The sequence below is a fragment of the Cervus canadensis genome, chromosome 16, assembly GCF_019320065.1.
Source record: "Cervus canadensis isolate Bull #8, Minnesota chromosome 16, ASM1932006v1, whole genome shotgun sequence".
Taxonomy (NCBI): domain Eukaryota; kingdom Metazoa; phylum Chordata; class Mammalia; order Artiodactyla; family Cervidae; genus Cervus; species Cervus canadensis.
The window spans coordinates 38,213,678-38,229,509 of record NC_057401.1 but is presented as its reverse complement, the minus strand read 5'-3'; the positions used below and the strand labels follow the sequence as shown (position 1 = coordinate 38,229,509).

Sequence of the window (15,832 nt, the reverse complement as noted above, 5' to 3'; positions counted from 1 at the left end):
GGTTGCAAAGAATTTGACACAACTTAGTGACTTAACAACAAATAGGAAATCATGCTCAAATCAAACCTATAAATTATAATTCCAAAGTCCATAAAGAAATATAATATCATCAAAAAAGCAAGAGAGTCCCAGAAAAACATCTATTTCTGCTTTATCGACTATGCCAAAGCCTTTGACTGTGTGGATCACAACAAACTGCAGAAAATTCTGAAAGAGATGGGAATACCAGACCACCTGATCTGCCTCTTGAGAAACCTATATGCATGTCAAGAAGCAACAATTAGAACTGGACATGTAATAACAGACTGGTTCCAAATAGGAAAAAGAGTATGTCAAGGCTGTATATTGTCACCCTGCTTATTTAACTTATATGCAGAGCACATCATGAGAAATGCTGGACTGGATGAAGCACAAGCTGGAATCAAGATTGCCGGGAGAAATAGCAATAACTTCAGATATGCAGATGACACCACCCTTATGGCAGAAAGTGAAGAAGAACTAAAGAGCCTCTTGATGAATGTGAAAGAGGAGAGTGAGAAAGTTGACTTAAAGCTCAACATTCAGAAAACTAAGATCATGGCATCTGGTCCTATCACTTCACGGCAAAGAGAGGTGGAAACAGTGGAAACAGTGGCTGACTTTATTTTTGGGGGCTCCAAAATCACTGCAGATGGTGATTGCAGCCATGAAATTAAAAGACACTTACTCCTTGGAAGGAAAGTTATGACCAACCTAGACATCATGTTAATAAGCAGAGACATTACTTTGCCAACAAAGGTCCATCTAGTCCAGGCTATGGCTTTTCCAGTAGTCATGTATGGATGTGAGAGTTGGGCTGTGAAGAAAGCTGAGCGCAGAAGAATTGATGCTTTTGAACTGTGGTGTTGGAGAAGACTTTTGAGAGTCCCTTGGACTTCAAGGAGATCCAACCAGCCCATCCTAAAGGATATCAATCCTGGGTGTTCACTGGAAGAACTGATGTTGAAGCTGAAACTCCAATACTTTGGCCACCTCATGCGAAGAGCTGACTCATTTGAAAAGACCCTGATGCTGGGAGAGATTGAGGGCAGGAGGAGAAGGGGACAACAGAGAATGAGATGGTTGGATGATATCACTGACTCAATGGACATGAGTTTGGGTAAACTCTGGGAGTTGGTGATGGACAGGGAGGCCTGGCATGCTGCAGTTTATGGGGTCACAAAAAGTTGGACACAACTGAGCAACTGAACTGAACTGAAAGACAGTAAAATAATTACAACAGGAATTTACTCAGGATAAAATATGTTTGATAGGACAGTGCTATGGAATGAACATTTGTTGACCATATGAAAATTCATATGTTGAAGACCTATCCGCCGCCCGCCCCCCCACCCCATCATGGTATTTGCAGGTGGGGCATATGGGAGATAATTGGGTCATGAGGCTGAGGTCCTCATGACAGAACAGACACCCTTATGTAAAGAAGAATGGGCATGAGAGAGCTTGCTCTCTCTGCCATGTAAGGATACAGTGAGAAGATAGCCATCAAGTCAGAAGATTCTCACTGAGAACTGAATCTGTGAGCACCTTGACCTTGGAATTTCTAGCCTGCAGAACTGTGAGAAATGAAGCTTCCCAGTCTGTTGTGTTTTATAATAGCAGTCCAAACTGAAAAAGACAGCAATCTGACATATATTTTAAAATAAGCATGCTACTTGCTGCCTTTGGACATTTTCACTTGGACATCTCACACGCACTTTAACTGAATTCACATAATTATAAACTCCTCTTTAGAACTGTTTCTTGTTACATCTCCCTGCTTCAGTGAGTAAAACTGCATTTAGCCAACTATGCAAAGGAGAACACTGAGTGTTACCTTTCAACCATCCCTCAGGCTCAAAAAACTCCCTACCGACAGATAAACTGAATCAACCACTAAGTCCAGGCTAGTCCACCTCCTAAATATCTCCACATTTGTATAATTTTTCTACCTGTAACACCTTACTTTTATTTATTTACTTACTTTTAAACTTCTTTATTGAGGTATAGCCGACTAACAAAAAATGTTTTGACAGTTTCAAGTAAACCACGAAGGGACCTAGCCATATATATACACTTATCTTTTCTCCTCCAAACCCCCAACACCATCCAGGTTGCCACATAACATTGAGCAGAGTTCCATGTGCTATACAGCAGGGCCTTGTTGGTTATCCATTTTAAACATAGCAGTGTGTACCACTTTACTTTTAGTTCAAGCCACTAATATTACTCCCCCAGATGACTGCCAAGATCGTCTTTCTCTTTGCCATTCCTCTAGTTTCTCCCACATGGAAACAAAACATTGACCCTAGTTAACTCTGGGAGAAAGGAAAGAGAGTGGAATTAGGGAGTGCTCTTTAAGTATATTGGTGCAATTTTTTATTCTTTAAAAATGAAGATTGAAATAAACATGACATAATAATAAGATCTGATAAACTTGAGTGGTTGATATACAGGAGTTTGCTACTGCATTCTCCTTTTCTTGCTGGGACATTTGAAATATTATCCAGTGAAAAAGTGTAAAACTAAAATAACACAATAACAAAATGAATAAAGTAAAATAAAATGATTGCTACTATCCATTTGTAACCCTTTTACTATGGGAACCAATTTGATAATAAATTTCTTAATATTTGGTATAAATATCTTACTTTTTGAACCTGGAAATTACATTTTCAAATTAACATTTAATGAGATCATTCTTCACATGGGCCCCAAGACGCTCATTAGAGGGTGTAATGATCAATAAGGAATTGGCTAAGGGAATTTTGCTTTGTCTTGCCAGTGAAATATAATGGGTCCCTAAAAATGATTGCTCTGGAGACTGAATAATACATGGAAAGGTACCTATGTTAGGATGTTAAATGAAAACATGGGTGTTTGTGTACATAAATCCATCCACATGCACACAACTATAAACATCTACTGGAGAAGGAAATGGCAACCCACTCCAGTGCTCTTGCCTGGAAAATCCCATGGGTGGAGGAGCCTGGCAGTCTACAGTTCACGGGGTTGCAAAGAGCTGGACACTACTGAGCAATTTCACTTTCTTTCACATAAACATTTATGATGAGAAACAAGAATATTGAAGGGCAATGAAGCAAAATACCAAAGTGCATATACATCAGGGTGCTGACTTTAAAAAAAATTTTGCATTAACATATTTAACTTAGTTTTATAATATATAAAGTTTTAACTTCACATAAAAATACACCACCAAATGATTCAATGTTAATTTGATTCTTCTCTTTTTGTTTCTTAATGAGTCTTGCTAATGGTTTGTCAATTTTGTTTATTTTTTCAAAAAACCAGCTTTTAGCTTTGTTGATTTTTGCTATGGTCTCTTTAGTTTCTTTTGCATTTATTTCTGTCCTAATTTTTAAGATTTCTTTCCTGAAATGATTCAGTGTTTCAGGCATGCTTCAATCTTTATATTTAACAGTGAGTGTCCTGTGTAAATATTAGCATTTCATTCTCTATGTCTGAGAGTACGAAGGTGGATATGCTGTCACTCTTCTCTGCCAGAATGAAGACAACACAGGGCTATTTGAATAGATAGCAGAGGCTGAAATCCAGGTGAGTATGTGGCCACTATGATTGCTCTGCTAAGGTTTAATAAGCAGAGTGACATTTGCCCAAGTTGGCCGAGGTGTAGCTGAAGGACCAGGCTGTATCAAAATCAAAGGCCCAATTCACATTTGGTAAGGCTGTTGCATCTCCTTGCTAACTGCAGATGTATCTTTATGATTCTCACACCAATCAGCCATTTATATTGTATTTCCCCTGTTCTGAAATATCACACAAGTCATGCAAAGGGTTCAACCTATACTGAAATTGAAGTAGTGGGTGGATGATGTTCTCTTCTTCTCTGAGGAGGCTCTGCTAAGGCAGGAAAATGGCTGAGTTTCTCTCCATGGTGTCTTGGGACAAATGATTCAAACTTAAAGCTTAAAACCCCAGGATAGAGAAGCCTAGCAGGCTATAGTCTGTGGGGTTGCAAAAGACTGGGACACAACTTAGCAACTAAACAACAACAATCCTTGCACAGAAAAGAGAACAAAAGGGATGCAAAATTGAAAAAGTATGTGTTAACCACAATGAAGTCTCGATGACCTCGCTCCTCACAAGTGCTCCTCAGGGAAATATTTTCTTATTTTCTGCTTAAGTAGCTTTTGCTTCTCAGCGTGTCCAGCCCTCCTGGGCAGTGGGAGCAGGATCCTTGGTGGGAACAGCAGGACTGGCTCTTACGGATGCCCCTGAGGCTGCTGCCAGTGCACATTTGACCTGGACAGATTTCCAGAGGTTTGGGGTTTTCAAAATGTCACGCATTTTGAAATGAACATGATGACCTGTTATCTCTAAAGGTTGTGTGCTGTATGCTCACTAGTGTCTGACTCTTTGCAACACTGTGGCCAACCAGGCTCCTCTGTCCATGGGATTCTCCAGGCAAGAATACTGGAGTAGGTTGCCATTTCCTTCTCCATTCTAAAGGTTAGCTCTTGCTTTTCTATATTGAAGGAGGGAAAGGAAGAAATCAGTAATACAAAAATTGTCTCACTGTCGCTGGATGTCTTTCCATGATTATCTCCCAGGGGGCAGGGGGTAGAAGGAGCAAGCAGACAAGTGGAACAAAATACATGAGAGGAAGCCAGGGAGACGGACACTGTGTTCTCCTGGCTCCTTCACTCCATCACGTTGATTCTCTGCTGTATTGCTGATTCTGGCATTTCAGCATATAGTTGTCCTTGTTTTATAGGCAGTAGTAACAATGCATACATGCCTGCTAAGTCACTGCAGTCGTGTCCGATTCTTTGCAACCCGATAGACCGTAGCCCGCTAGTCTGTCCATGGGATTCTCCAGCCAAAAATACTGGAGTGGGTTGCTTTGCCCTCCTCCAGGGGATTTTCCTGACCCAGGGATCGAAGCCACTTCTCTTATGTTTCCTTCTTTGGCAGGTGGGTTCTTTACCACTAGCGCTAGTTGCTCTCATATATGCAGTAGTAACAATAGAGGCAGAAAATTCCAGAACAGACTTGGACAGGATCCAAAAGAAGAAAAGAGAGTTAGAGTCTACTATTAAAGCCCCCAAATGAGTGAAGAGCCCCAAGTACAAGAACAGGCCCCGACTCCTGCCTTCAGAGACCTCGAGAGCCCATGTTCTACAAGCGTCCACGTGCTCCTGTCCAGCTTCTAGCATCGGTCTGCAGCTGGACTGTACCTACACAGCTGAGGCCAACCAACAAAACCTAAGCAGAAGTGGTCTGCATCACTCCAGGCCAAGGCCATTATGAAGGGCCATTCTGCCTCTTCAATTCCTCCCCTCCCAGCGGGGCAATTTCAGATGTCTCAGCTACAAGACTAAGCAGGGTCATCTGATCTATGTCAGATGCAGAATGGGATAAAAATAAACCTTCACTGTGTTCCTAAGATTTTGATTTGTTACCGCAGCAGAACTTGTCCTATCCTGGCATACTTAACAGCAAGGAACCTCTTCAATGCTTGATTTTTTTTTTTCAATGCTTGATTTTATGAGACAAAACTATTATTCCTGTAGGTATGAAAAACTGATCAATTGGAGACAGAAGAAGACCATTGGGCTAAGAATCAGGAGAGCTGGTTATGGTCTGGATGTGGCCGTAATTAAAAGGATGCCTCTTGTAGGTGGTTTGACTTCTGTGATCCATCAACCAGAGCAGTTATAAATCTTTATGTTTTGCTTTTTAAAAAGACACACAGGTTCTCACAAAGCACTGGATTTGAGCTCCATGAGGCCCTTGAGGGTTGGGATGGGGTGGGAAATGGGAGGGAGGTTCAAGAGGGAGGGGACGTGGGTGTACCTATGGCGGATTCATGTTGATGTACGGCAGAAACCAACAGAATACTGTAAAGCAATTATCCTCCAATTAAAAATAAATAAATAAGTAAGTAAAAAGACATGTAGGGACTTCCCTGGCAGTCCAGTGGCTAAGACTCCAAGCTCCCAATGCAGGGAGCCCAGATTCCACCCTTGGTCAGGGAACTAGATCCCACATGCTGCAACTAAGAGTTAGCATACTACAACTAAAGATCCCACATGCCGAAACAAAGCCAAATAAATAAATATAGAAAACAAAACACTTGTAACTCTTTATGTAAACAAAACTTTTCATGAGGATAGTATATAAAGCTGATTAAAAAAAAAAAAAACCAAACCGCCTCTTTGTTTATACCATGCCTGACACATTTACTACCCATAGAAGCCCCTGGGCACTCTTTGTAGAGCCCTGCAGACCCAGGGGCATGAGTGCAAACTGCCGGCTTGACCTGTCTCCATGGCTTATTCTGAACTCATGGTTCATAGAGAGAGCATCTGTTCTCACCTGTTCCACATGTTACACTGCACTCTGTCCAGCGGCCATACTGCCAGAAGTACACCAGCTTCTCCACGTCATTGTCAAGGCCATCCTTCCGGATTGTGTACTCATACTTGATACCAGGGTTAGTCACCTGGAATAGAAGCTAAAGAGCAAGAGAGGGGTCATGCTAAACTCCGATGTGACCTTACACTGCAAATCACAGTCACATAAAAATCCTGCCCAATGTCCACCACCTTAAAGTAGTCATGAAGGCATGCACTGGAACAAACGCCATTAAATAAATACATCTACTTCCACCTGTGAGTCTACATACATCTACATCTAATCTGCCCCAATCTATTATTTCTTGACTGAATTCCCATGGGAAATCTAATCATATGGGAATTATCCTGAGGGATTGACCAGAGTACCCTTTCCAACAATAGCTGGTAGGTCACTCTGTGCCCTTGCATACCTACTAACTTTGTGGTTATGAGTAATTTCCTTGATCTCTTTGTGCCTTACTTTCCTTATCAACAAGGTAAGGATAATCACAGCATGACTATGGATTGCTGAAGAGGGCTAAATAAATCATCGTTATGTGATTATATATGGTTGGATCTGTGCCTGGCATATAGTTAGCACTCAGTAAACACTAATTTGGTTGTTATTGCTTTATGATGCCCTCTTCTAACTCTTAGGCTGATTTCTTTACAACATATAATTCTGCGGTTAAAATGGTCATGGGTTTTAGCCAAAGCATAAAATTGTAATCAGAATTTGGGACCTTCTCCTCCTTTTCCCTCTCCAGGCAATCTATTTATCAGGTGTTTGAAATAGATTCATCTTACATTAGAGGTGGTGGATTGGTTGCTCCATGGAATTGCAGGTCCTCATATATAAAACTTTTCCCTGGTGGGCCTCTAAAATGTAAGGTCTCTTGACATTTACGGATCATGGCTGTCAAGCCTTGACTTCCAGCTTCTGTGAATGCTCTGATCTCTGGTTCTGAAATGACTTTCCTCTAAATTCTGAATATAGTTAGATGTCACTGTCTCTTGGGCCATTCGTAATCCCCAACCTGCCTTGCCTCTGCTGCTATAATTATCCCACTCCTTTTCTACAGTTCTTTGCCAGTACGGTAGACAAATCACTTCTGCCTTTGAAGAGCACATCCCATATATAAATATATTTCTCCTCCAAGGGTTTTAGAAAGTCAAATCTTTTGTCTGAGGACAACCACATGAAAACACGTGAAAGAACCTTGTCAGTTCATCACCACTGCTGGAAAGCTGTTTGAAAACTCATAACAGGCTGACATAGACTGGTGCTATCATTTTCATATCCAAGGAAAAACTCATCCTGAAATAAATAGCCTGCATTGACCATACTGGAAACTGAACTCCATGGACGATATTAGGGCCCCTGACATTCCATCATGAGAATTTCAGCAATTTTAGATAATAAAGGGTTAGCAACACTTCCCACCTTGTTCCTTGCTAAAAGGAGGTTTAAGGATTCTTAATCAAGGTGTGTTAAGTCTCTTCAGCCATGTCCGACTCTTTGCGACCATATGGACTATAGCCTGTCTCTATGGTGGTTCTCCAGGCAAAATCCTAGAGTGGGTTGCCATGCCCTCTTCCAGAGGATCTTCCCAACCCAGGGGCCAAACCTGCATCTCTTGTGTCTCCTGCATTGGCAGGCAGGTTCTTTACCACTAGAGCCATATCCTCTGGCAAGTACTTTGGAAAAGAAAATTAGAAAGATCCTAACTAGTGTAAACGTCAGCAGTTTCCTTCACTTCTGTGTTACCTGGATCCACACTGACTCATTGGTGGGACCCGTGGCCATCAGTTTCTCCAGGTCTCCTTTTCTGTCGTATTGAAAGATGGTCCCTGCCAGCTTGTAGTTCCCATTCCACTGGATAATAAATCCTCCATTGAGGTAATATTTTTCAGGGTCTTCACTCCTGATGGCCAGAAAGTTTCCAGCACCTTCAACCTCCATTACCCGTATGTCCCTGGCTCCTTTTGGAATCAGTCCGATGTCAACATAACCTAAGGAGAAAAGAAAGGCATGCAGGCTAGCTGAACGCAGTCTGTTTCCAACCCATTATCCATGCTCTTTCCAGCATCTCCACCATTTAGTGCCCTTGTCTTCCTGCTGGGTGGTTACTGAGACTGGCAGATGCACTAATCATGGGGAACTTTAAGGAGCTTGGCCATGAGTAGAAATCTCAGGAGCTTTGTGACTCAGTACTTAATCAGTTTTATGATAGGAGAGGTGAAATAAATGCAGATCAGATTCTGAAGCTTTTGTGGTTGACCCAGCATTTGTTTTTCTGTGATTTCCTGTTGATAGTTCAAGATGTTACAACCCCTAGCCAGCTTCCCATTTGCATTTTGCTTCCCCATTTTTTGCTGCTATCAGATTAATCTTCCTGAACACTTGCGGTGGCTACATCTTTTGCCTCATCCTCATTGCCTGAAAATTAAAAACAGATGAGGAAATAATTTAATCATAGCTTAAATTTATTAAGAGAATTCTGTAGGGAATCTTGCATTGATTGCCACCTGGCACACTTGAATACAACTTATGATGAGAAATTCAGCTCTGAGCACAGCTTTTTATATTGCTGGACAATTATATTCATTAAAAAGTTTTTTTCATATTTTCTTATGTTTTGATGAAATATAAACTTATGTTTTATCCTCATGTGTTCTAATCCAACATTCTCAAAAAACAGAACATCCACTTAAAGACCATGATCAATTCTAGCTACAGTCTTATCCTCACTTATTGGATATTATGGTAGGAGACCTACAGGCGAGAAATGGAATTAAAACATGAAGGGTTTCCTCTCTTTGCCAGACTCTAAGCTAAGCCCTTTATGCATTCATCCTATTTATGCTTCTTAAGAACGTAAGAAGCATATGTTCATCACCTCATAGCTGTGATAGGAAGGAAAGACTCTGGGGAAGGCACTGGGAAAGGAGTACTGAGTGTGGGATTCAGAAATCAATTCTAGTTTCTGCATCACCACGAATAAGCTCCATGCTGTCCATCAACTTATCCAACTGCTTTGAGTGTCATCTGTAAAAGGAAGGAGCTTGAATGAGATGATGTCTGACATCCTTCCTAGTGCTGATAATCAGTTATTTTACCCATTTCTAGGCTAAATTTTCTTTGTTCCTTTACTTTTTCCATACAAAACTTGATTTTAAGATCTTGATCATCCTGTCATTTCCCACTGGATTAATCCTAGGTTTTATTCTAACAAGCAAGTCCTCATCTCTGTCACCTAAAAGTGCCCTGACTGCTTTCTTTCCCTCAGACATTAACACAGCATAGAATCCTAGGTGTTAAAACCCAAAACAGGCCAGCAGGAATGATTTACTCAGAAACTGGGTACAGACCACAACTTTAGCTCTATTTTTCAAACTGGCAGCTGCCATCTAAAGGAACCAAAGTGTAAGGACATGAAGTTCTTGATTAAATTCCACGAGGCCCTCACAAACTCACCTGAGACAGTTGATTAAAACTACTAATTTACAACTAGCAGGGCAAAATATTTATCACATGTAACTGAGGGTGATGGAATTGTTTAAAAAGACTTCGGAACACTGCTTCCTACAGCCATCGCAGAGCTTCCCGTAGCGGAGCTCATGCAGAAAAGTCAACAGGCGTTAAACGATATGCTGCTGTTGTTTAGTCACTCAGTCGTGTCTGACTCTTTTGAGACCCTATGGACTGTAGCCCGCCAGGCTCTTCTGTCCATGGGAATTTCTCAGGCAAGAATACTGGAGCGGGTTGCCATTTCCTTCTCCAGGGGATCTTCCAGACCCAGGGATTGAACCCATGTCTCCTGCATTAGCAGGTGGATTCTTTACCACTGAGCCATCTGGAAAGCCCATTAAATAGTATGATAACCACCATATCCCTTGTCTTAAAACAAACAAGAAACCAAAGAAAATAAAAAAGCTATGAGAAATAGTTGAGAAAACAACCCCCAAGAGTTTGCTTTTTATTTTCCACTTAAGAATATTAAAATTAGAAATATTTATTGTGTGTAGATTCTGCCATATTAAAAGGGGAAGTACATCAAATTTAAAATAAAAGATTTGATTGAATACAATCTCTGCTTCTGAATAGTTTGTAGACAGAAGATGTAAACTGAGGCAGATTTAGCCATGAGCAAAAGTAATACATATTTATATTTTTGCAAAAGAACACCAAAGAGAAACCCAAAAAATAAAATTCTGATATTTGGAGTTAAAAAGAACCATAACATATCCACAGACTCTTACACATGACAAAATAGCCCACAATAGAGAGGAGTGTAAAATGAAAAGTAAAAGTTTCCATTTCCCTCCACCCAGAGTCTTAAATCCCAAAGATAATTACACTTAATAGTCTCTTGGATTCTCTTTTGAAACCTTTCTTTGTACTTATAAACACACATACACATGCTTTTTTAAACAAGTGATATATCATACTATATGAACATTTTAACTATTGCTTTTTAAATTTAATGTAACTTACACATCTTTCCACATTTTTGAGCATTTCAACAACTGCCAAAATGACATAAACCCATTTTTTAACCAACATACTGTTAATGGACATTTAGGTGGAAGGGAATGACCATCTGTCTATCTACAAAATGAAGAAATGTTTTCCAAGAGAGGAGGCAATCTATGCTACATCATCCATATGTGTGTATACATATATACACACATATCTATAACCAGGATTTGTTATACACTTAAAATAGCATTTTTAATGAAAAAATGTGATTGGTAGAACAGACCTGAAAAAAACCCCCTTGAATGTCTCATATTCATGGGTCTTCTTTACAGAAATGAGAATCATATAAAAAAAGTTGTAGAGGTGAAGGGTTATTGAGACATTTATTCTATGTCAAGGGAAAATTTTCAGGGTTGGTAAGTAGTACTTACTTCAAGTAGTAAGAACGATTAATATATTCATTCAGCATATCACTTTTCTTTCATTTTCGTCAGTAAACACTATCCTTTTGCACCAGTATTGGGGAAAGTGGAAAGACATAATCTTGACCTCAAAGAAGGAGTCTCTTCTTTGTTCATGGAGACCACCTGTAAAAACCATCCCTGAGTCTAAACATCTTAAGCTAAAAGAATATTCAGGACCTTTGAGGATGGGGCAGAAGACTGGCCTCACTTCTGAAGACATATCATAGGAGCAACAATGGATTATTGGTGCTAATATGCGTCTTATCCAACTATTCTATAAAAGGGATTTGCTCATTGTCTTATTTTGTTTCCAGTCTGTCACTTCAAATAAAAATGTGTTTATGAAGGGGTCATACTGTTAACCCATGCAATTTATCTACAACTACCAGCTTGCCTTTTTCTTTTTTTTTTTTTAATTTGTTCTGTCAGTTTGTGGCAAGCAAGACGATCCTCACTGTAGGCCAAGATGTCATGGTTTCTGTGAGGAAAGATATTTTTCTCGCCTGGGAAAGACAGATCACTGTCTGAAGCCTGGCTTGACGGCAGTGACACCCTGGTGTCTGGTTCAGATTCAAACCTGCATTTGATCTGCTCACAAATCACAGTGAGGAAGAGCTACATATAATTGTATTCATCAGCTAGATCTTTGAGAATTAAACTGCTCTGGATTTGGAACTTCAGCCTCAATTATTTCAAAAGAGGGTATGAAGGGGCCTGGAGTCATGAACATACCATAAGCAACCATGATCCTCTTGTTACTGGGTTGGTTAAAAAGTTCATTCAGGTTTTTCCATAAGATCTTACAGAAAAATCTGAATGAATTTTTTGGCCAACCCAGTGGAAACCAGTGGAAACAGCAGAGGGAACAGACAGAGGCTTCCTGACTCTGAACACTTCCAGGGTAAAGGCCCACCATCCTGAGCCCAGGAGGGCTTTCAGCTCTTCTGATGGGAGAGCTTCTGTGTGAAGTGTCCATTCTCCCTACTCCTTCCAACTCAAGGTTTCCCGGAAAGTGTGACTTAGGACAGTTTCCAAGTAATGGTGTTATTTTGGTAAATATGTTTTCAAGAAAGCCATGTTCTCTCTCATCATCATCTCCTAACTTCTGCCTCCAATTCTGTCTCTGGGATGTTTTCTTATGTGATTCTCATCCCCTTCACATGAACTTCTTTAGTCCAGGCCCTCATCTCCTGGACCTGGGCTGATATCCCAGCACTGGGCTCTCCTACTCCAGGCAATTTTGTATATCATTGGCAAACTAGTCTTTCTATGACACTGACCTCCTCATGTCATTTCACCTTCCTAAAATCATATAATGGCCCCGTATGTGCTGTGCTAAGACACTTCAGTCGTATCTGACTCTTTGCAACCCTATGGACTGTAGCCTGCCAGGTTCCTCTGTCCATGGGATTCTCCAGGCAAGAATACTAAAGCCGGTTGCCATCCCCTCTTCCAGGGGATCTTCCTGACCCAGGGATCAAACTAATGTTCTTACGTCTCCTTCATTGGCAGGCAGGTTCTTTACCACTAGCATCACCCTGGAAGCCCCAGAGTGGTCCCTATTCTCTCTTAAATCAATAGGAAATAAACTGAATATTGTGAGACAGCCTAGGAGCAACTTTGAGTCATGAAGCCATATCATTTCTTAAAAGCATCTCAAGTCCTACTGCCCAGACTTGTACAGACCCTGCACTCAACACTGAGGCCACAGCCCCGACCTGCGCTGTGAGTGCTCTTCATGGGCTCCTTTCATATTCATGATCACATCACTTTGTCACAGAGCCTAGAGGCCCCAAGCCAAAGTCCAGAATGTGCTTCATTTTGGAATTAAGATGGGAATTTAAGTTATAACTTTTGTCAATTCTGAACTCTATGTGAATTTAATCTTTTGACCATAAAGATCAGTGGCAGAACCTAGGGAGCTGCAGCCAGAAGAACCAAGCATATAAACACACAAAATCAATTCAGGATGGGATCCAGGGGGTCAGGTACACAATTTCAGGCAGCTGCTGGTTTTCCTCCATTCCAGGAATCTCTTCTTCTGAAGATATGAATGCTAGTAGCAAGAGTTTAAGAAGAGGGACATTCTGTGTGTTTCTTCTGCTCTCTAGACTCTAGACCTTTTTTTTAGCATGCTGAATTGTAGAAATGAAAAACTGTATGTAAGGTATATGAGATAGTGGAAATTGAATTAAGTATTGTGCCAAAAGACTATGTGCATCAAATCTACTCAATAGATATGCAAATGTAGTACTTAAAACATAAAATTAAAGGTGAACTTTATATGGTAACTGTTCTAGTTCCATAAAAAGATTTTAAACAAAAGTTGAGTATATTCTGGTTAGGACTAAATAAAGGAGGTAGGAATCAAGGCTAGTGGTTTGGCTCCTGAGTTAAGTGACAAAATTAGTCGTAGGAGAGTTCCAGGGTGTTCAGAGGTAAGCCCAGGATTTGGGTTAGTGGTCAGAGGACCTGGCATTGGTGGGGTCAAGAGAAGCCAATAAAGGCCATAGGAGTCCAGAGGGGTGGTTTTAGGAAGTCAATTGGATTAAGTGCAAGAAGTTAAAAAATGCCATGAAAGAGCTAGCTAATATTAAAGATCAAGGTAGGTGAGTATTACAGAATCAAGGAGATTAGGCAGCAGGAAATAAATCATGCTGAGGAACTGGACAACAAGGGGTCAGTGTCCTAGACCAAAAAGAATGGGCTGCAGGAGTTTGGGATGAAGGCCAAGGCTCTGGGGGGCAAGCCCAGGGTGTCCTTGGAAGAAGAGGGTTTAATATTCTCCCAACTTCCTTTCGAAACAGGCTCCTAATTTAAATCCTCCCTAAGAGCAAAATGTCACAGTGGATTCCTGGTGGTTTCATCACCCCGATAGTGTGAGGAAACAAGCAGTGGGAAGAGTCACCATCCTATTCATTATTCTGTCCCCCATGCCGAGCACTCAATAGGTGCTCAATTAAAGTTTCTCAAGTAATAGAGCAAGTGAGTGAATGAACAAATGAACCAAGGAGTTCCTGTATATCGTACAGTGTACTCTGGGCCTAAGTTCTTCAAACTGAAGACACTTTCCATCACAGTAACCAGGTGCTACACCTAGATGCCATTTTTTTTTCTCTTTCTCCATGAGAGGAAATAGAAGTTATTATGCAGGGTCTACAAGATGATAGCTCTTTTGTTCCCCAAGCATGGTCCTACTTAAAGGACTAGATGTCACCATCTAGTATGCAGCGTCAGATCTACTAAGCAGAGTTCCTCTTCCCAGAGAAAGATGGAAACTTAGCTGTTGGGACATTCCAGGGCAGCCATGAGTAAAGACACCTTCTCCAAAAAATTCTGCCCAACTTTAACACTTAGATACCAACAAACGATCAGCCTTGGTGCTGGGAATGGGGAAGACAAAATACACCATGGAGGGTTGGACGGGGCCTCAGAAATGGCCCAGAGAAGTGGCTTCCCCAAGGTCAATGGCAATCTAGACCAGTAACCCAGTCTTTTTGCCTCTGAGCATACTTCAACTCCACATCATCCTCTCTGTTTCTTAGAAGCACTCACAAAAAATAAAGAAAAAGGCTTGACTAGTATTTCACGCCTCCATCATCAAGAGCAGCAGCAGCCAGGGAGGAAGAGGTATTGGGTATGACTGCCACGGACATCTCTATTGCAGACTTTTTCACCTATATTTCTACTGGAAAAAAAGCTGACAGCCAAAGTAAAGCAGGGAAAAAAAAGAGAAGAACTCAGGCAGAAGCCACGGATCAGTGTGGCCATGCAAGCTCTGAAGGATTTTTGAATCCTTGTGAGTGACTGAGCACATATTCTCGTTATTTCCTAGTCATGGAGATAATTTTGCCACAACAGCTAGTCTGCACCTGTTGCCCAAGTTCATTGCTTTTCAGGGTTGCCTGATGGCTTCTTACTTTCCTTAGAAGAAAGATACTGGATTTTCTTTCAAGGTCATGGTTAAGAACAGTGATGACAAGGCTCTGGGGATCTCATGCACAAGTCCTGGAATAACAAAGCCATCTTCAATCAATCAGCCCCATGTTGCAGCTATGAACACACACTTGTTCTGGGAATAATTCTCCAGAAGGGACTGTCACAAGCCACAGACTCTTGAAGGCAAATGGGACCCTCGTGACCAGCTTGCTGTCAACAACAGCAGCTCTGGGTGGAGAGACAAAGAGAAAAGAATACTTTAGAACATGCACAAAAAAAGGAAGGATTCAGAGATTTCCATCTTTGGGCTGGCTCACCAATGAGCCAACTCATTGAAAAAAGACCCTGATTCTGGGAAAGCTTGAAGGTAGGAAGAGAAGGGGATGACAGAGGGTGAGATGGTTGGATGGTATCATTGATTCAATGGACACAAGTCTGAGCAAACTATAGGAGATGGTGAAGGACAGGGAAGCTTGGCGTGCTGCAGTCCATAGGTTCACAAATAGTCGGACATGACTGAATGAGTGAATAACAATCTTTGGGCTAGA

The 15,832-nt window shown here is 41.1% G+C and overlaps 1 protein-coding gene across 3 annotated transcripts in view; it reads right to left on the bottom strand.

The window, feature by feature from the left end:
- The window catches only part of ADAMTS12 (ADAM metallopeptidase with thrombospondin type 1 motif 12), a 378,886-nt gene that overhangs the window by 90,831 nt on the left and 272,223 nt on the right, over nucleotides 1-15,832 (bottom strand). For all 3 annotated transcript variants that reach the window (XM_043488507.1, XM_043488506.1, XM_043488508.1), the window contains 2 exons: nucleotides 8,167-8,411; nucleotides 6,379-6,517 (listed from right to left, as the gene is read on the bottom strand). In XM_043488507.1, the coding sequence (XP_043344442.1) occupies nucleotides 6,379-6,517; nucleotides 8,167-8,411 (384 nt within the window). The remainder of the gene's footprint in view (nucleotides 1-6,378; nucleotides 6,518-8,166; nucleotides 8,412-15,832) is intronic.